The sequence below is a fragment of the Fukomys damarensis genome, unplaced genomic scaffold (genome assembly GCF_012274545.1).
Source record: "Fukomys damarensis isolate Sample0158 unplaced genomic scaffold, DMR_v1.0_HiC HiC_scaffold_31, whole genome shotgun sequence".
NCBI classification, from domain to species: domain Eukaryota; kingdom Metazoa; phylum Chordata; class Mammalia; order Rodentia; family Bathyergidae; genus Fukomys; species Fukomys damarensis.
The window spans coordinates 21,350,149-21,371,886 of record NW_022900943.1 but is presented as its reverse complement, the minus strand read 5'-3'; the positions used below and the strand labels follow the sequence as shown (position 1 = coordinate 21,371,886).

The 21,738-nt window shown below is 36.1% G+C and overlaps 1 protein-coding gene across 1 annotated transcript; it reads right to left on the bottom strand.

The window, feature by feature from the left end:
- Positions 1-1,159: 1,159 nt before the first annotated feature.
- On the bottom strand, positions 1,160-18,396 carry Anxa1 (annexin A1). The gene is made up of 13 exons (XM_033757711.1): positions 18,281-18,396; positions 12,371-12,450; positions 12,164-12,272; positions 11,520-11,614; positions 10,487-10,600; positions 9,979-10,069; positions 8,043-8,122; positions 7,329-7,385; positions 5,735-5,828; positions 4,873-4,968; positions 4,059-4,117; positions 2,363-2,485; positions 1,160-1,403 (listed from the first exon to the last, which is right to left on the bottom strand). The coding sequence occupies exons 2-13, from the start codon at positions 12,434-12,436 to the stop codon at positions 1,347-1,349; spliced, it is 1,041 nt and encodes a 346-aa protein (XP_033613602.1). The 5' UTR covers positions 12,437-12,450; positions 18,281-18,396; the 3' UTR covers positions 1,160-1,346.
- Positions 18,397-21,738: the final 3,342 nt, after the last annotated feature.

Here is a 21,738-nt window from a genome sequence, read left to right as displayed (position 1 = left end):
CCCGAGTGCTGGGATTACAGGCATGCGCCACCATGCCCGGCTAAATTGATTTTCTTAGAGACAGAAATCTGACTAACATTTTCATTTCCAAACATTTTGAAAATCATAGAAAAATTATCATGCAGTTTTCTTCTCAACCCATTCAATCTTCTAAAGTCATTTCAGTTCAGAGCTGAGAATTAGCTTAACCAAATTTTAATCACCATCTAGAGCAGCAGAGGTGGATAAAACATAAGAACTGATCAATTATTCTAAGTGGCTTATCACTACCAATTGCAGCAGTGTTTGGAAGAATCCATTTTTCCACTTTCTCTTAGTTTGACATTAGTTATTTCTCTGATTTCTTAAGCACCTACTGTTATTCACTTTAACTCTATTATATACAGTCCTTAGAGAAACTGAGGTAGCAAGGATCTGAGTTCTCTCCCTGGTGCCAAACAAACAAGCAAACAGAAAAATCATACATCCATCATTTTTTTTTAGTGTTTTCTCCGTTGGTATTTTTAATTCTTCATTTATATAAAGCAGATAGCACCTCCTTTCAAGAAGTGAAGACTAAGTATTTTTATTTAATATCTAAGCATAGTTTCTGACTCATGCAAGGCTGTTAAAACAAAATTCATTCACTCATCCAAAAAGAAGAAGCACTGCTGGTCCTTGCGGTTTTCTGCATTTAGAAGATTTTCTATATTTTTACTTTCTTTTTAAACTAAGCTACTTTCAGTGACTTGCACCTATAAGATAAAATGTTAATAAGTCCATTTGAAAACTCTTTTCATATCTTTCAAATCAGTTTGTTCAATCTATTTCACTAAATAATTGTAATTTAAGATTCAGGCTCCAAGGCTGGGGATTTAGCAGCGGCACTGGCCTGCCTTGTAAGTGAAAAAAGTCCTGAGTTTGATCCCTGGTATCAGAGAGAGAGAGAGAGAGAGAGAGAGAGAGAGAGAGAGAGAGAGAGAGAGAGAGTGGGGCTACAGCCGCTCGAAGAGAGAGAGAGAGAGATTCAGGCTCCAGCCTCTTGATACCAAATTAAACCAGTAGATTACACTTAAAGAAGATCAGAATGAAAACGAAGGGCCAATGACATAATTGTCACATCGTTTTTATTTTCAGCTATAGTTTATGGGGTCTTATGGTTCCTGGTAAACATATTTTAAAAAAAAAGCTTATCTCCATTATACAGAGTGGTGATATAAAAAAGATTTATAGGCTATATTGTTTTCAGAAAGCGGGCAGTTGCACTGCAAATCTGTTGAACAAATCTTCCCAGTTAAGCGAATGTTACAGAATGGAAACTGCAGTTAAGAAGTCTTCCAGGCTACTTGAGAGCGTCACAGGAATGTTTAGTTTCCTCCACAAAGAGCCACCAGAATTTTTTCATAATCTCCTTTGGTTTCATCCTGTTCATTCAAAAACAAAGTACAGTTAAAGCTCTAAAACTCATAATCAATATACTCTAATTATAGAAGAATTACTGTCTTTTTAGACTTAGGTATAGATCATATCATACATTTCAGTACATTGCTATCTGACACTGTTGACCAAAACACTGTTTATTTAATTAAATAATATGTAGAGCAGATAACTGATATATCTGCATTGTCAAACAAAAAGCAAAACTTTTCAAGACTCAGATGACAAACTTCTCTGAGCTTATTATGGCAGAGGCACTACGTTTAAAGAATGAAACACAGTATCACACAGAAGTGAAACAAAATATAATGGTATATCATCTCATACCACAGGAGAAATACCTGATTCACTCATCAGCGAGAGACAAAGTCTGTAATTTTCTTACTTATTCTTGGTAGATTTCATGAAACATAAATAGTGTTGTGGATTTAAGTAGTTACCTACTTTTCAATAAGCTCAAAACTCTTGACATTTCTCTTATTTTTCAATGCTCTCATGAGTTAAATTAAACTTTTTTTTTTTTTTTTGGAGATGGGGCTTTGATAATTTGCCAAAGTAGCACTCATCTGCGAATATATATTTTAAACATTTTACACATGACAAATTAAGAAAATATTTTAAATAAGTCCCTCATCCTCCAATATTATTATTATTTGCAAAATAAACCATAAAGTCTATCACACCGTGAGAAACTAAACCATTTTAGAATACTATACATGTAAAACTAAACATTTCTATGACTCTGGTTGAAAAATGTACTTAGTTCTATGGTATAAAACTTACTAGTAAATTTTCGGTGATAGTTTAATTTATTAATGAATTGGTCACATAACATTTTATTAATCTTATATGTGAAATTTATAGACACAGTAAGCCCACTCTTCCCTTTGAAGAAAATGCATGAACTTTCACTTGTGTAAGCAGCCTTGTGAATGTTATAACATACCAGAATGGCTTGGCAAAGAGAGACACCATACATCTTCTGATAGTATATTTTGATATCATTCATGTCGATTTCAGAACGAGAGACCATAATCCTAATTAGTGCCTTATGACGAGTTCCAGCACCCTGTCCAAAACAAATCACAGTGTCTCTCATAGTCACAAAAATACTCCCATTAATGAACTCAAATTTTATTTTATTATTTTTTGGTAGAAAACGCGGGTTCTTGCACTTGTGAGGCAGGAGGTGGCACCAATGAGCTAAATCCCTGGCCCATTACAGATTTTAAATTGAAGTCCATTTACCCTTCCATAAAATCTCCATAAGAGAAGCTGTCTCCATACACAAACACATACCCCCACACACACACGTACACACACACGTACACAAGTAGTAAGGAAATGATAAATACTAACTGCTAAATTATCAGTCAGCACAAAGAGCATTTATAACCTCCTAACTGGCCTTCCAACACCCAAGCTTTTCTATATCTATTCAATAATTACAATTAAAGTAAGACTTTTTCTGAAACTGCTCACTGAATTCATCTTTTCAAAACACTTTGACATTCTCCTATTGCTCTGGTTTTCTGGATAAAAACCGATCATTGTAACAGGGCTTACAATGCCCTGAGTAATTCTACAGCCTCTTCTAGGGTGTGCCATTACTCTAATTAGATTTATGGTCTTAGAAGGGTTGTACTTCCTTCTGTGTTCAATCCTGAGTACGTGTCTCCACTTCTTGGGCCACTGTTACTTTATCTTGTTTTTTCTTCCACCTCTCCTTCATCTGGCTCATTCTTATTCAAACTTAGGTCTTAAATTAACTGACAGCAAGGCTACACAGACTTCTGAAGCCATGGGCATATGGAACTCTGTGCTTTCTCATAGCACCAGGCATTCACCTTATCCAACTGAATATCACATGGGACAATAGCAGGCATAGGGGAAGCCACTGTGCTAACGACTAGGCAGCAGTGTCTGGTGTGCCAATCATTAACGTCAATTTACAGAGGCCCCTTAACATTAATTGATTGGTTTTCTCTCCCTTCCTCCTCTCTCTCTCTCTCTCTCTCTCTCTCTCTCTCTCTCTCGCATTGCTAGGGAATAACAAAGATAACTTCATCATTATTCATTTGAGAGCTCCAAAAATAAATTTCAAAGTGATATCCTACATAATACCATGCATGTTACAGAGTAATGTTAAAGTGAAATAGTTGGAGTATTTCAAATAAACCTTAATATGACCTCCTACTTCTATAAACATGAAATGACAAAATGACATTTTAAAGATTCAATATTAACTCATGATGTGAAAGATGACATAATAAAAAAGGCAAATGAAACTTAGAAAGTGGAAGACTATAAAACTCACAACTCTCTATCTTGCTACGCAAAGTGGGATCAGGGCAAATAGGTTGCTAAAATCATACATTCAGTCATCCCTTCCTGGGTAGCTCAGGTTTTAAGCAAATCGCAAGTCACCCATAAGTTACTTAACAAGCTGACTTTATAATAGCATCTATATATGTTTTTAAATGCACCAAATCTAACAGAAGTTTATTTTAGTAAGGTAGGGTTTTATCTCTTGCATTAATACCACAATGCTCAAGTACCAAATGTGATTTTCAAAGAATATTGGAGTTTCTGTTCTATCTAAAAATTATTTTTCTAAGAAAAGCTTATAAGTAGAATGATACCTTCATAGCCTGATGAAGCTTCTCAGCAAAGAAAGCTGGTTTGCTTGAGGCACATTTCACTGCAAGAAAAGTACATTTTAAGGGGTTAGATGTATTGACCACAAAAGAAAAAAAGATACATACAAAAGAAGAGAAATAGAGAGTTTTGCCAGCAAGATTCTGTGGACCACCATTATTCCTCTTCCTCCTCCCAATATGGGATATTTGGCTAACAGGAAGATGGTATGACCATCTAGATGGTGGTTTTGTGTATTCACTTCCCAGACAATATCATTTTTTTTTTTTTTTGGTACTGGTGATCGAACTCAGGTCCTAGTGCTTGCAAGGCAGGCAGCAGAACCACTGAGCTAAATCCTCAGCCTTCATTTATTTTTAAATCACCTTAAATCCACCCCATTAACTCTGAAGATCTTGTTATCCTGAATAAACTACTCGGGGACATAGAGGTGTTAAAGATCATGAAAGTAAATATGTAACCAGTACTTTAATAAAAACACTAAAACATACATTAATTAGTAAAACCCAGGACAGGACAAGTTTTAAATATAGCTGCCCAAGCAAAATACTACCATAAGTCAATGTGCAGGGTTCTTTTTTTTTTTTTTCTATCTTGCTACACGAAGTGGGATCTACGAATCACTAGCACTGGTATTCAACAGAAGCTTGTTAGAAATGCAGAGTCCAGGGCCCAGCCCAGGTCTTCTAAATTATTATCTGCGTGTTGGCACAATTCCCAGCAGATTCATCTAGTTGCATGGTACGGCTAAGTACACAACTCCTCGTTAATAAACCCTTCCCGTCCAGGGCAACCTACCGATGGCTGTGAGGCATCTCTCGATGTCACCTTTCAGCTCCAGGTCCAGAGCCTTGTTCATGTCGTGCTCACTGTACTTGGTGTATTTCTGAAACACTGAACGTTACATTCACACTACGATTTCTAACGATCCTAGCGCTCTTTAACAAATTTCCACAAAGTCGGGGTTACCGACTCAAGGAATCCTTTGGGATAACTGCATTTCTGCTCCGTTTTGAAAAGCTATTCACACATCTTAGCATAATACGGAGACTTCATCTTCTCCTAGGAAGGTAAATCACATGGAAATTGGGATAGCCCTATATATTTTGGAGGAAATGTTTTCAAGGACTAGCAGTTATTAGAGATGGCATGTCAAGGACAACTATACTTTTTTAAAGGTCCGCACAGTAAATATTTCTGTTTAACATTAGAAGTCATGGTGTTATTATCAGATAATAAATTTTAGGTAGTCAGGATAATTTTGCCCTTACCCTGGTTTCCCAGAGATTCAGGGCTAAAGCTTGTGCACAAAGCCCGTAATTATTTTCAGGTGTTTTTTTTTTTCTTTCGTTCACTGGAATTTCATTTGCTCTGTACTATGTGACTGTTGTTATATAATTAGTCCAATAATTTGGGGAAATTAGGAACAGTGGAAATAAAGAGATGGTAATCGAAAGTCACAAACACGTTGGCAATGCCAGGATGACAGCTGTACAGTTGCACAGACAAACGGTAATAACAGGGCAGGAGCACCATACCCTGTGACACAGGAGCGACACTGACTAGGACTTCTCTCTTTCCTTTCTCTTATGTGTACTCAATAAAAAACAACTTGAATGCCCCATGCACAAGTTCCAGGATTATTGTTACTGTTTTTTACCTCTGCGAAGATGGGAGTAGCTTCGGGTGGTCAGAATGGTGGTGAACACATTCACATCTGTCCCCTTTCTCCTTTCTCCTGCCTCAAATAAGGCCTGTGGGGAGACACAAACACAGGCACTTGACTGTGCTGCACTGATTTTGGCACAAGAACGTTAGATCTCCTCCAAGATTTTATAGGCAATGGTTTTCTGCCCAATACAACTGGAGTTGGCAACACTAAGTGTGTACCTTTATTAAAGACAGGGGCCTTGTTCTGTTTGTCTATCAAGTATCTTGCACGGTATCTTTCAAGGTGCCTGGTGAACATTAGAGAGTGAATATGTTTGCAGAGTGCATATTTGCTGAGTTGAATTGCTTTAAGATTACGCTCTATGAAGACAATTCCAAAGGACCCCTAAAGATTTCTTCTTTACTGTTCACAGTCATTATCAGCAAATGGTACTTGTAAATGGATAATTCAGCCATATGTAGATCTTGCACTTCAGTGGTTATAGTTTCTGGGTTCAGATCCTAGCCCTGACACCTAAAAGTGGACGATCTTAGACAAATAATTATCTAACCTTATTAACCACACATTTTCATCTTTTTAAAAATGAAAAAGATAACCATCCCCTTATTATCACAAGTACACCCTGTTAACTTTGAAATGTTAATTATTATCATCATTCTGGGTCACACTAATCTGTGCAGTGCTCAGAAAGAGACACGCTGGAGCCCCAGAAGTCTTAAAAGAGAAAGCATATTTAGAAATGTCACAACCAAACAAGAAAAAATTTTATTATGGGCAACTGTTCAAATAATAACTTATTTTTGATATGCTTGCACAATTTCTATTAAAATTCTCAAGCTTTCCATGTTTACACAAATTTATTTTGCACATTTCAAGCCAATTGCTCTGCCATGCTTGTACTTAATTTAACAAAAACTTAGCACATACTACGTGTGAATAATGAACTTGTGGAGTGAAGGTGATGCGGATGGACGAGTAAGTTTCTATTCTTACTGGCTCATTGTGGAGGATTTTAGATAAAGAATACTGTTCCATGAGAGAAGCATAATGCAAATATAGTTGCTTCATGTTTTAAAAAAATCGAAATTTTATATTCTAAAATGTCATTTTCTTCTAATGTTTTGGTGTATGAATAACTGGAAACCCCACTGAAATGGTTTGCAACAGTATATTGTAAAATATTATAATAATTACAAAACTGTTTTGTTTATATCTCTGCACTATCCTAATAATCACTGTTAAATGAATGTTTAATTCCACTATTTCCCACTTCACTTAATAGATAATTTATTTTGCCTTACTTACACTCGGTAAAGTAAAAATACAGTCTTCTCTATAAAACCATTTGGGAAAGACAAAAATTTCACTGCTCTCTTTCAATCCTCTCTGGCTTTACGAGATCTGCTGAAAATTTAAAGACAGCATTTTTCAATCCTGGGCTATAAGAACTCAAGTCTCATTCAGGGAATGAGCATTACAGAACCACGGGCTTCTCAGGAGATCTGAGATTTGATTTCAGGCTGAGAGCATGAAGCAGTGAGGTCGTGTAAGCAGGGAGGGTGGTTTCTGAGCCCTTGCTTACCCTGGCATCCGTATCAGCCAAGTCGTCATTCACACTGAGATCCTCACATCGGTCACCCTGGAAAAAAATCCATCGCATTATAAGCTTCTCTTTACCACATGATCATATGATTTACTAAACTTCTCTTAAGCCAGATAAATAATATTCTTTGAAAAACAGCGGGTCAAAAGGAAATCTTATCATTTATGACATCGTGGATGATCCCAAAGGATGGCGTAACAAGTGAAATAAAGTCAGACGAGGAAAGACATATACACCACAAACTCACTTATCTCTGGAATTTACACAGGTTGACTCATAGTAGCAGAGATAGATTGGTGATTACTGGAGAGGTTGAAGAGAGGAAAGGATGGGGAGATATTGGTCCTGGGGTACAAATTTTCTGACAGGTAGGGAAGAAGAATAAATTTGGGGATTAATTGCACAGCAAGGTGACTATAGTCGATATAATGTATTTGTATATTTCTAAGTAACTGAGAGGAAATTTCAAATGTCTATGAAGAATTGGTAAGTAATGAGGATATGTTATTTATCTTTTTATTAATTTCACATAATATTCATGTATGAAAACATCATGCGGTACCCTATAACATATATAATTATGATTCATCATTAAAATTAAAAAGCATTAATTTCACATTTTTAGAGAGAGTTCAGAGCTCAGATTTTATTCTTCATAAGAGCAGAGGCATGTCGGAAGTTTTTGAATTTTACCTTAACAAGAGAAAGCAGAGCCTTCTGAAAATCTCCAGATGTGTCTGAGATGATATCTTTGGCCAAATCTCTTTTCAGTTCTGAGAAGTAAGGAAAAATAGTATTTTGATTAAACTCTTATAAAAGTGTTTCCAATAATACAATCAATATCTGACCTATCTGTATTAGCTTTGAATTTACAGTGCTACAATGTTTGATTCATAGGACATATTTCAAAATATTATCATTTTCTTTTATAAAATAGAGAAATTAGAAACAGTTTAACATTAAATTATCAAATTCATTTCCTATAGGGCAACAAAAATATTTGAATACTACTAGAAATGAAAGCCCATATTGTAAAGCTTTGCCAAGGAGAAAAAAAATTGCTTTTTGTACATTATCAAATTATTAATTCTGATATACAGTATAGCAAAAACATCATCAGTAGGATGAATAGAAACTTAATAAGATAAAATAGAGATAACTGCTTGAACATAAATCCTCTACTTTAAAAATTATATTTTATGTATAATACATTCAATGATATATTTATATATTTAACTACATATACATACTTACATATCTAAAATAACCCTTAACAGAAAAATTAACAATTTATAATTGACAAGAAACAATAATTTCATACAGCCATTGGACTGTATTTTTGATATAGTAGGGGAATATGGAAAATTAATTTTATAAACTGTTTTATCAAATTAAAATTAATAATGCTCATTTTTATTATTGCCACTGATAAATCCAGGATAAACACTGGTAAAGACATAAGATTACAGAAAATGAAATGAAAAGCTTCCTTATTTTGATTTCTCTACTAAATATAGCTCTGAAAACAATATGCAAGAACTGTTGTACCCTCTGTATACAGCCACATATTGGCTTGGGAAAATAAGAAAACCAGCAGCTCAAGGAAACTAGACCAGGCAAAATGGCAGGCAGGTGTGATGACACGTGCATGTAATCCTGTATTCCTAGAACTCTGGGAGGCTGAGGCAGGAGGATCGCAAGTCAAGCCTAGCTTAGGTAATTTAGTGACTTACTGAAACCCTCCCTCAAAATCAAGAAGAGCTGGGGACATAGCTTAGTAGGAAGACCCTAGCACCCAATCACCAGCATAAAAACAAGAAAGAAAGAAGGGAGGAAGGGAGGGAGGGAGGGAGGGAGAGAGAGAGACAGATGGGGGGAACCAGACAGAGAGAAAGAGAGGAATAGCAAAAGACTTGCACCCATCATCTTTCAAGTACTGAGCATGTCACTTAGATGAGCTGCTTCACTGGATATATAAAATGAGCCATATCTGATCTTTCAACTCCATGAATCCAAAAAGATAAAGTAACGCACTCATGTTTGCTATAATGACAACAGAAATGTGTTCAAGAATGAAGACTACCTAATTTTTACCTTTTCGAGGACAAATGGTGAATAATATTTGAGATTTTTTTGGGGGGTTACTGGGGCTCGAACTCAGGACCTTGCACTTAAGAAGTAGGTTAGGTGGCTGCACCACTGAGCTAAATCCCCATCCCTGTATTTGAGATTTTTAAAAAATTATGTAGCTCCTCAGAATAAAAAACAATGGAACATTTTTATGAAATAAGTCTCAGGGTAACAGAAAATCAAGTTCAGTGCTATGAATCAAGTTTCCATGATAACATGGTATCGGTTAATTCTGGAAGGACTTTTTTAATTAAAGTGCAGACTCCATGTAGCGTGGGTCACGGGCTGTCTCCTTGGCATGTTAGCTCGCTGAATGTTGCCTGGTAGATATTTAATAGACAGTGTAGACATTCAACAGACATGTGCCACTGGCAAAGAAACATTTTAATACACAGACTTTCCAAAGTCCCCATAAAGTAACGTACACATTACATTTTAAGAAAGTGCATCAGGTTGCCTTTGCAATTAAGGTACTGCAGTGTGAGACATCAGGACTTACCATCTCTGTAGACTCTATTGATTTCTCTGATTTCTCTGTTGTTTCTCGATGCCAAAATTTCAATGATGGTGTCTTCATCAGTTCCAAGTCCCTAAATCAAAAGAAAAGAAAAAAGGATGTATAGGAAAAAAAAAATCTGTATTCAAAAGGATCAACTAGTTTTTACATCACAAAATTTACTGAATTTGTCATTAGTCATTTTTGCCCACAATGTTTAATAATTATAATAAGCTCTATTATTATATTGCTTTAAAGCAAAGTGGATAAGTAGCCAATTAGGCGTGGATATATTAAATATTTGACTTACACAATGACATTATAAGGAAAGTATTAATGCTAACATGTATTTCCTCGTATACCTATGAATTTATCCTTTGAATTATTAATGCACTCATCTGAATTCCCACTAATGGGCAAGCCCTCTAGTGGACACTGAAGAAAAGACAGGAATATGCAGACTTTATACATTGTGCTAGGGACAGGAGCTTTGGCTAAATCGGTGATTTACCTTCATGGCAGCACGGAGCTCATCCGCATCAAACTGGGCTGGAGTTTTCAGCAGAGCTAAAGCCACTTCTTCTAGATGACCTGTGAGGGCTTTCTTCAGAGCTTCATCCAGTGGCTATAAAACAAAAAAGTTAGACCTAGTGTTTCTAATACCTTAGTTTGTATAGCAACATAGTCATCTTATGACAGATCCCTAAATTCAATAATTTAACACCTATCTTTCATATTGAAAAGTACACTAGATACTAGGAATGTCATCTAAACCTTTCAGATCTAGTAGGATTAGATCAAATTTACTAAATCCATTGGTAACTTCTTGCAGGACAGGATTCTCAGTGTTTTACACAGAGAAGAAGCTATGTGTCAACAGAAACAATAGCAAGAATATTCTTTTTCTTTTTTTTTTTTTTTTTTTTTTGGTACCGGGGGCAAACTTGGGACCTGGAGCTTGTAAGGCAGGTGGTGGAACCACTGAGCTAAAACCCCAGCCCAAGAATAATCTCAAAGGTGTGTGTTAATTTCTAAGCTTTGAGATTTTCATTTCTCAAATAAGCATGATAATCAGTAATTGACATTTTATAATTTTCTAATTGCACACTTAAAAAAAAGAACTACCTACGTTTGCTGTTAAGATATAAAGTTTACTTCTAAAGTAGAATTACATACAAATTTTAGAGTTCAGAATTCAGCTCATTTTGAATTTTAGCAGAAGTTTCAGTTCAATGAAAACATATCCCTTATGATTTATGGTAATTTTGATGCATGCTAGGTTCAAATAGAAGACCTATCTCCAATACAAAATATCACATCTGGAAGGAGTTTACATCAAGATGAGGACTGTATAAATCCAGTAAATGTGTCAGAATTGATTCATTTGCAACAAAGTGGATAAAATACTGCAACTCCAGTTTGTGATGTAATGAGAAATAATGGTTACAAACAAACTGAAACAATTAGATAAATGTGCTTCAGAATCCACGTTTCTGCATAAACTTGAGCCAAAGCAAATATCTACCTTGACCACTCTAACCTACCTTTCCCTTTTCCTGGAGGTAAGCTGCTTTGATCTGCTGACGTTGAGCATTGTTTCTCTTAGTCAGGATGTCAATGATGGTGGCTTCGTCCACACCTGGAAATAAAAGAGTCTCCAGGTTTTAAACTCAATTTGCTTGACATAAAATGATTCATTATCAAGATGTTCCAAATGCAGTTCTTAACACACTAAAATTTTTTTAAATGTAAAACATTAAAAAACTATAAATTTTATCAGTGTAGGAATTAATCATTATACTTCTTATCAAGCTGGAAGTCTTAAAATGACATTTTCTTCATTTGAATGAGAAATAAAGAGCCAATAAGTTGCTCCTGAAACTAGATGTCAAAGTGTTTGATCCTAGTTCAAACTCTAAATGCAATCAGCTATGTTGACCCTGGATTTTTGCTATAGAGTTTCAGAGAGTGAACTGGTAAAGATAATCTGCTATAGCAGGTAGCAGTAGACAGTCCCTGATTTGACCATAATTTTCTAAGTACTGAGAAGGAAATTTGTCTTCATTTGACAGAGATCTTATCATCAAAGTGAAAGCTTCTTTCCCTTGCTCCTGTCTGTTTTCTGATAAGCTTTCAAAGCACACTCTGAAATGTCCAGCATGGGCCTGTTTGAGGGAGACACACTCACCTTTCACTGTTATAGCTTTGTGCAAAGCAGCAACATCAGAGGAGGGGTCAAACCTGGGATAGGGGCTCACAGCTGAGCCGGGACCACCTTTGGATGATTTCACAGTTTTCTGTGGATCAGAGAGACTCATAAATTAATATCCATTCACTTGTGGTAGTTTTAAAATTTAGTATTGTAAATACATCACTTTATTTTCAATCTACTTACAACATAGTTCTGTTCTTCGTTGTCAATAAACCAGGCCTGCTTGAGGAATTCTGATACCATTGCCATTTTTAAAGATGTGTCTAGAACAAAAAAATAGTAGAAGATGCTTTTAAAAAAACGAACCATCCTCAAACATTCCCCCCTTGCATATGTGTGACACGCTGTTGTTGTGCAATCTCGTCCTTCCTTGCTAGAATTATACTTCAGAACGTAACAACATGCGGGGTACAGGCATTTTTAAAGTGATCATGTAGTGAAAAAAGAAGTCTCCGGACTCTGAGCAGAAATGGGGCCCTAATCCCTAGGGATCAAATGACGAGGAAGCATGTTTGCTGAAGAGAAGAGTTGGCGATTGACTTCATGTACTAAGTTCACAAAGCAGCCACTATCAGCCAAGCTCTCAGGGTGCAAAAGCACTGAAATACCATCCTGGGCCTCACAGAAGCCAGAGCTAGTGTGGTCTCTGCCAGGAAAACCACAAAGGCGAAGAAACTTCTTAGAGGAAGTGTTGCCTGGGCAGAGCCTCTCTCGAAATGAGTCAAGATGAAGGTAGCAGAAAGGTAAAGAGAATAAAGCGGACAAGCTTATGGCATTTGGGAGGTGAAGAAAAAAAAAAAAGCATGCTGAAGCAAGAAATGCTAACAGAAGCTGGAACAAAACTGTTTACTTGTATGTCCAAAGCTTTAGGAATGCATTGGTAGGTTTGTATAAAGCAAGCGTAAAGCTACAAGATCCCAATAATGAATGTAACTGTACTGTATACCTAAAATGTACCAAGAAACTCAATGAGAAAAAAAAAAAAGAAAGTAGCATGATTCTAACTATGTTTCAGAAAAATCGTGAAGAATGGCTGAGAGACGGGTAAATTGAAGATTAAAGACTGTTAAATCTATGTGGGATTAAGTACGGCCTGGAGCAAAGCAATGCCAAGAAAACAAACATAATATTTACCTTTATAAAATACAATAAACTGGGACAGTCTAGGAGTGGATTAACCCAAAACGCAATCCTTGTATTTCTTCTCAAATATCCAGCTTCTTCATCCATTTCTTGGTATAAAACTATTTCAGCAAATGGAGTAACTGATGTTTCGTATTTCTTTCCATCTAAACACTAGCCCTCCGTGTTTCTCTCCCAGACACAAAATATCAGGAAGAAGGCTATTTTATACACGTTTTTGTTTCAACAAGAAGTGGGTGAAATTGCAACATACATGACCTTGTGACAAAGTCTACCTATAAGGAAGTTTCTTAAAAGGCTCATGTTTTTGTAATAATTTTGTTTAGTAGAAATGCATATATTTAAAAGTAAGAAATATATTAAAATTTAAAGAGAACGTGTTTTGTCTGCATACACCAAACAGCCAACCATGATCCTTTTTGTCTGGAGCTGTATTTTTCTGTGCCCACGCTCAAGGTGTACACGAAGCTATCTCTCTACACCCTTTTGTCTTATCCCTCCAGAGACTGATATTAGGAATACTTGTGAGGGAAATTAGAAATCTGTCACTACAAATTCACGATGCCAGGCTAAATGACTCATGAGAAGTAAAACTGAGTAAAGCTGAGTCCTGAGCAGCATGTTCAGACAAAGTATGCAATCGATGCTTCCTGACAAAGGCCTGCAGTTCCAAGTAATGAGATTAAACACCCCAGGGGGAATACTTTCCACCGCAGAAACAATCTCTACTTAATGGTCGTGGGGATTGTTCAAATTATTTTGTCATCTGTGTCAAGAAGCAATATGTTTTGCATTCATTTAATGCATTCTCTTCTCTCCAGCAATCGATAAATTTAAAGGTATTTCCTAAGGTAAAGTCACGATGCGCAATTTTGCACAAGATTTTACCTCTCATTACAATGTAATCTGGTGCAATCATTGTTGCCACAAGGAACTGCACATTTCAGCTGCTTAACTGGCACACCTAAAACTTCACAGCAACATTAGAAAGACTCAAATCTTTAAAATTTCTATTTTCAACATCTCAGCCCTTAATAAAGGAGAATCCTCAAAAGGAATGCTACGATTGCTCACTTGGTAAAAAACACTTTTTCATCACTCCTAAAAGCGTGTTCAGCTATTCTATTCTTTTGAATTAAAAAGTATAAACTTCAAAAGAAAGCAACGCAAAGACGAAAGGTATTTTCAAATACAAAGTGAGTCTGACAACTTCAAAATAAAAGTTTGAAAGCTATTATACTTTGTTATTTCTTTCACTTCTAAAAATAATTGCAAAATGAAGTGATTTCTTTGTAAAAAAAAAAAAAAGAAAAGAAAGAAAACCTAGGGAAACAATGATACTACTATATTAATCACGTAACATAAAGTGACAAAAGTGAGGCAACTGAGGAACTGATTTGCTATGAGTGTCCCTAGAGGAGACTATTCTGTACTTTATGTGTTCTGAGTTTCTATATTTTGGCCTAAATCATTTGCAAAAACTAGAAGGATGGTGTCAAAAAGAAAAGCATCTGGGATAGAAGCATCCTCAGGAAAAACAACAGAGGAAAATGGAATTTGAAGTCAGCCAAAGAACATCTCCCAGCTCTTGAAGATACCAGATTCACAGTAGAATCTAAGAAATGACTCTAAAGAACAGATTTTAATATGTCCTGACAGTTATTGCCCAAAGCCAGTTGTGCATTAACAGAAAATTTGCCTGATTTACAAATACCACATCAAAAAATAATCTGGCCAAATTTCATTGCAAAAGCACTCTGCATGAAAATCAGATTCTGTGAATTTTCTTTTCTCTGTCCTTTTCATTATAATACTTAAAACCTATACTACCAGTAGATTTTTAAAAGCCTGTACTATCATCTTGTGTTAGCGCAGTATCTCTTTTAGTTAGCTGCCAATGCACTCTGAAACCAAGTTTATCGCCACGATTAGCATCAGCTCATTTGAAGTTGAAATCGACCATTTCTGTATAGGCTGACATATAAGGAAGTTGAGTGCTCTATTCCGTATTTCTTCTACAGAATCACCTTTTTGTGAACATAAACAATTAATCTTTACCTACAGATAAAATAAGCAGCTTTCTGAAGATTAACAATTTTGTATATGTATGTGTTGTCCCACGAGAACCCTCTCTGATTTTTCCATCTTTCCCAGTCTCATGGAAGACTGCTTCTAGAATGTGTGTCAGAGGAAGCTGAGCTCTGTCTTTTTAACAGACTTTCCTGGGTGCAAGAGTTATACTGCTATATCAATTGCCTAACTCACAAAAAATAAAAATAACCATTGAGTATTTCATGTGAGACAAAAGAAATGTGTCTAGAGGATATACATCTGCCATTTATATCTTGGTTACATGCAAGAACTATCAGTGTTCTAAGACAATAGTAGCAAGTAACCTGCGCTTGGAACAAAAACCTTAGCATCATTATCTGTCTAAGAAAAGGAATGTAACGTCAAAGTAGTTTTCCAGCTCCCAGTGGCAAGAACCATGACGTAAATTCATGCCTTCTGATTCCAAAGAGTTATATATTCCTTTAAATTAATTAACAAAATGACAAGGGAAGGTCAATATTATTTTTAATAACTCACACCTGAGAATCAAGTTCATTAAACTGTGAAACTATGTCAGGCTTCACCCTAGCCCTAGGCAGTTTATTTTTAAATGCTTTGCCTTGTGCATAGTTTCTCCTTGATTATATATTACTCAGATGTCCCCACACCTACCCTCCCAAAGAAACCAGTCAGAGTATACAATGGAGTGACTCTGAACAAACACTTTCTGAAAGGCAGGCTCATAAATGTTTTGCTTCTGGGATCTGGGATCCAGAGTCCCTGCATCTGGAATGTTCTTTCTTCCTGTACAATCACTTCCTTTTGCTCAACTGCTACTTCTAAATGAAGACTCATAGCAAAGCCACCCCATTCTCCAGAAAGCCTTGTTTTGTCCTCAGCACTGTACTGGGTGACCTTCCATGTTCTCTCAAACATTCTCCTTTACACTAACTAATGGCCCTTTGTCCTGTGTGACCCTGTCCCACTGACTTAGTTATATGCCCCGCAGGATTCCATAACAGCAATGCAAACATTATGTATTTCAAGGCCCTGAATTTAGTACTGTATGCTCATAAGTCTTATTAAATTAATATGCATCTTTGCTGGTATTTTATGGAACATCTGCACTAAGTTAACAACATTTCACAACTAGAGAATATAAGCATAATGCTGAGATCTTCTGGACCTTACTCTGCTTTTCTGACAATCTGACCTCAAGAAAACAGTGAACTTTTCCAGATGGCCTTCATTTATAAAATAAGATTAGAATAAGTAGTACAAAAAATCTATCATAGGTCTGAACTGACAATATTAAATTCCACCTCAAGTACACGATGGTAAAGAAAATTAACTGTTGAATAAGGGCATTATGTAAATTGGATTTATTTTGATTTTTCCAGATAAAATCTATCTAATTTTAAAGGAAAAGGAAGTAATTTACTTCAAAAACTGTAGTTTGTCACTCAAAGGTAACAGGCTCATTAGATTTCCCCTGAGTTTAAATACATCTTAAGTTAATGGGCTTAGAGATAATTAAGAACAATCAGCTTAGATAGTTTATATATACAGAAATCAATCTCTGCAGATGTTTTGATTGAAAAAGTACTTAATAAGCATGAAACGCTATCTGGTCCCTTAGTAATGTTATTATTATTTTGTCAACATCAGTCATACGTTGGAGACCTGCCAAATGTGGCTGAGCCTGGGCCTAGGATGGTTCTAACTTCTACAGAAGAGGCCATTTCAGAATTACGAAACCAGCATTTTGCCACATTTGAATGTGTTGCAAAATGCCTTCATTTACAGCTCACAAGCTACACTCCTGTGGACAGAGTGGAACTCACAGTTCAAGCACAATTTCAAGCATAACCAGGTCAAGAAAAAGCAAATCTCTAATTAGCCAGTATCACATATTAGAGATCAAGATATTTAATTAACATTTAAAATAAACTAAGAGAAAAATACTTGAAGTGACATTTGTAAAAAGCAGTAGCCAAGTATATAGCTCTGATTCATAATCTCTCACTTTTGCAAAGAGGTACAAAACCACTCAAACTCTCAGATTTACTTTGTGCTTCCTTAAGAAATGTTATGACCATTCAGTCGTGTAACAATCAAGATGCTGTTGGAATAGGTTTTAGACAGCACCTCTTGCATTCTCATGGGATAGTATAACTGACATCACCCAGGAAATGTTTCCTTCTCCTTAGGTTTTCAAACCAGCACTGGAAAAGCCTGTCCATGACACAGATCACAGGAAACAGAATGTGGCCACACCCTGATTAAATGAAATGAGTAATAAGTGTGCCTTCTTAAAGAATATGAGTAAACATAACATTAATTTCAAAAACGTTAATTACAAAGAGCACAACTGCAACACTGAGATCTGAATCTATTCAGTTTTAATTACTAAAGCAGAAAATAAATTACAAAAGTGCTGCTGTTTTGTAATTCTCTGCAGCACACTTTTGTCACTTTGGTTTTTCTGGACCCCTACAGACACCCACCCGACAGACTGATTTCCTTGTAAGATAAAAACGCACATTCCAAGGCAGAAGAAAGGAAAAACACATTCCTGAAAAGTTAGGAGAGGTTAAGCACATTCTTTCCTTCTTTACCCTGGTAACTTAACAGCCAAACAAAGTTATATTTCCTGTATCTTATAAACTGTATTTCTCAACTAAGCTAAACAAAACATTACAATCTGTAATTCCTAAAATATGATTTTTCAAAGTATATTAAGTGCAAGTGGCCATAAATCCTACAGAAGCAGTAACATTTAATGATCACAAAACTCCTGAGAAAACCACAAAGCAAATCCAGAGACATTTTGTTTCACTAGTGTTGGAAAAGTTTTCAAAGCAACTAAAACTACCTAAAAGGAAAACCAAGGCTTACCTTTTTTTCTGCCTTCTTCCAAAGAACTCAAGAGAGGCTCTTCTCTGAAAGTTTCAGTCTACAAGTGGAGCCTAAGACTCCTGATTTTATAGGGTTTGAATAGAGGCCACGCCTAGCAACCAGAAGTTAGTAATTGGCTGTCTTTTGTTTGAAGTACAAGGCTCAGCTTTCTCCAAAAACAAAGTGAAACAAGTCTTGCTGAACTACTCACCAAACCCATCAGCTGATAGCATAAAGAAAAAAAAATGGGAAAAGCAGGTTGTTTCTCCTCTTTTGCATCTTCCTCCCCCAGGAGTAGAATGCAGCAGTTTCAAGTATGTTACGCTATCAGCCCAACTCTAACACAAATACTGGTGCACTCTTCCTACCAAGTTGTCTATAGAATAAAATGTTTAATGACTTAAAAAATTTAAAAAGGGGAAAAAAAACAGGTTTGCATTCTAGCTCCATGGCTTATTACTATTTTGCGATCTTGAGGAGTTCCCTGAACTTGTTGTTACTTTTGTATATAGGAGTATTATTCCCAAGGTTGCCTATTCACTACAACTCTTCTGACAATTGAAAAATAATGAATGTGGTGTGATTAAAAACATCATCGAGGGCCGGGGATTTAGCTCAGTGGTGCCGCTGCCTGCTCAGCAAGAACAAGGTCCCGAGTTCGACCCGGTACAAAATAAAAAAACACCGTTGAATATTTATTTACATTTTAAAAAATTACATTAAGAGCCACGTTGTCATTAACCTCCCTCACAATACTCTCACTGGCCTCACACAGACGTATCGCATGGTTCTCACCCCTCGCTCTCTGAAGCGGCAGTGGACGTTTTCTCTCTTGTGTGTCCCGAATTTGATTCAAATACTTAACGGCATTTTCTCAAATAAAAACTGTATGGGGTTTTCTCATCCATTTTATTCACTAGGTCTGAGACTGTGTGAGCTCTCGCTCTTTCCCCAAAGTCAAAGTGATCAGGAAAGATAAACAGTTGAATCAGGTCAGCACATGGAGACAGCCCCAGCAATTCCGCTAAAGATCAGTCACAAAAGAGGAGCTCTAGAGCTGCTTCAGGAAGGGGCAAGAGCACCTTCGCATTTGCAAAAATTCGATTTCCCTGTTTCTTCGTCTACCTTTTATTTTGCTTTTGAATTTAATTTGGGTTCCTCATACCAGAAAAACCATGTGATATTGAAGCCTGTGCGTCTGATTTACTTCACTTAGTGGATAGTTGGGTGGGGGAAGAGGACGAAAAAAGAATCAAGATGTGGTATGTATGTGTACCGACTCCCCACAGTGAGTGCAGTCATTACGTATTGTAAACATTTATTAATAAAATCAAAAACACCATTAAAAAATAGTTGCAAAAATAATGGGATGTTTGTCCCAAGCCAGAGGTAATGTTATGAGAGGAAGCAATGTCAATGTGTTTTTTTTCTATAATAAATTTTAAAAATTAGATGCTCTGTAGTTTTCCATCACAATGGGTGTGTGTGTGTGTGTGTGTGTATTTATTTGTATCATTACACAGTGATTAATACTTTTCTGTTTTTATTCTACAAGCATTTTCCTACCTTCAAAATAAGACTTTTTAAAATTGTACTTATATAATAAAAATATAAAACAGATAAACCTCCAGATTGGTTTCAAAATTTTGAATAAAGTTAGATTTGATCATTAAGACACAATAAAAACCTTGTTGTTAGAGAAAGGCTTATCTATATTAATGTTTTAATAAAATAGGTTATATTTAAATTTTGATGCAAATAGATTCTCGACATTTTAAAGTAGTTGAACAATAGAACAAGGAATTAGAACTACAAACTGAAAGGGTTAATAGAGGAACAGGTATTCTAAGAAATTCCCAAGTGATATAAGGAAGTACAGGAAGTGATTCATTTTTTTCTTCATGAAACCTTACAAAATAGTATATGATGTTTTCATTAAACTATGTACACATGTACACGTGTGATTTCTCTTAGAACTATGGCCCTATTTATTCTGCCATAGTGGTTTGTACCATTTCCTCTTTTCCTTATAGGTAATTATGTGTATCAAGTTTCAAAAAACAGTGAAGATACCTTTTATTTCTTTTGTATCAGAAATTGAACTTGGGTCCTTCCTCTTGCAAGGCAGGCTGAGGAAACACTGAGCCAAATCTCCAGCCTGAAAATACCTTTTTAATAGGCAATATTTACAACACATTCTAAGTCCTCAGTGTCCATTTCAATGAAGCTAATGCATCTTGCAGTTAGGATGATCATCTAATCTGTGTATGAGAAAATGTCAGTTTGTATTTTCAGCACTTATCTCATATGTGTGCTAAAAATAAGAACAACTAATTAGCTACTAATTAATTTGATTGACCTCATTGCGAATTGATCTTGACAGATGTACACTCGGATTCTAATATCATATTTATGTTGTCACCTGAGAAGGGAAAAAGTAATTATACTAAATCTGGTTTTCTATTCTTATTCATATCCCTAATTGGCTATGGAATGGTGGATGGAAAGTACTTACCCAGTGATACTTTTTTGAAATGAAAAGTAGTCTATGTTTTTCGAAATAAAATACCGCTACCCACAAGAAATATACAGTCTCATTTTGTTTTGTCTTTGTTGATCCCAGTAACATAAGCCAAGTGGAACTGCTTTATGTATGTGAATTTTAATGCTTCAGTAATCCTATAACAATGACGATAAACATACAACTTGTGGTATGATTAAGAAAAAAAGTTTAAAGTACAGCTTTCCAAAATTAACTTCCAGATGTAATTGTGCAGGCAAGGGAAAGTCCCAACCATATAAAGATAAGAAAGTCAGTCACATGGGACTATTCCTGTGAATTGTACATTGGGCTCTTTTTTCCCATATGATTAAAATGCCCACTGGGTTTGTGGAAATTCAAGGATGTCTGCATATGTTCTCATTGACAGCCCAGCCGGAGGAGAGGCAGGGGTTAAATGCAGTTTGTGAGCGGAATGGCGCATACCTCCCCTCCAAGGAAGTGACTCACCACTCCCCGCTTCTCCAGGAGGGTGACTCATCAGCTCCACAAATTTTACACGCGGGGAGAGCACACCGAGTAAAGGAACAGAAGAAAAGAAAAACGGTTATAAGCAATCATCCCATGTCAGATTTTTACAGGATACTTATTTTACTCCTTTAGTGTAAAATCTGATGAAACAGAATATGGCGCTTATCACACATGCCACACCATAACGTGGTCAAGAATTTGTGTAAGACTTTAGCAGAACACCCAATTTCAGTGAAATATGCCTTTGTCCTCTAATTGTTAAGCTCTCTCTGAGGATTTTTGCCTTTTCGGAAGACAGGTATATCCAGAATCCTGAAGAGCAACGGCACACTGAAAATTCAAAATCTCTCCACAGTTTCCTTACACACTCACACCCACTACCGAGAGCCAGGGAGAATCCTGCTTTTCATTTCTAATGAGAACTGGT

What these genes read in the sequence shown, in the direction of transcription:
- Anxa1 (XM_033757711.1), bottom strand. Translation starts at nt 12,436, where the DNA reads ATGGCAATGGTATCAGAATTCCTCAAGCAGGCCTGGTTTATTGACAAC. An exon ending in CAAAGCTATAACAGTGAAAG is followed by an intron (nt 11,615 to 12,163) that starts GTGAGTGTGTCT and finishes TTTTATTTCCAG; the next exon opens with GTGTGGACGAAGCCACCATC. An exon ending in AGCTCCGTGCTGCCATGAAG is followed by an intron (nt 10,070 to 10,486) that starts GTAAATCACCGA and finishes CTTTTGATTTAG; the next exon opens with GGACTTGGAACTGATGAAGA.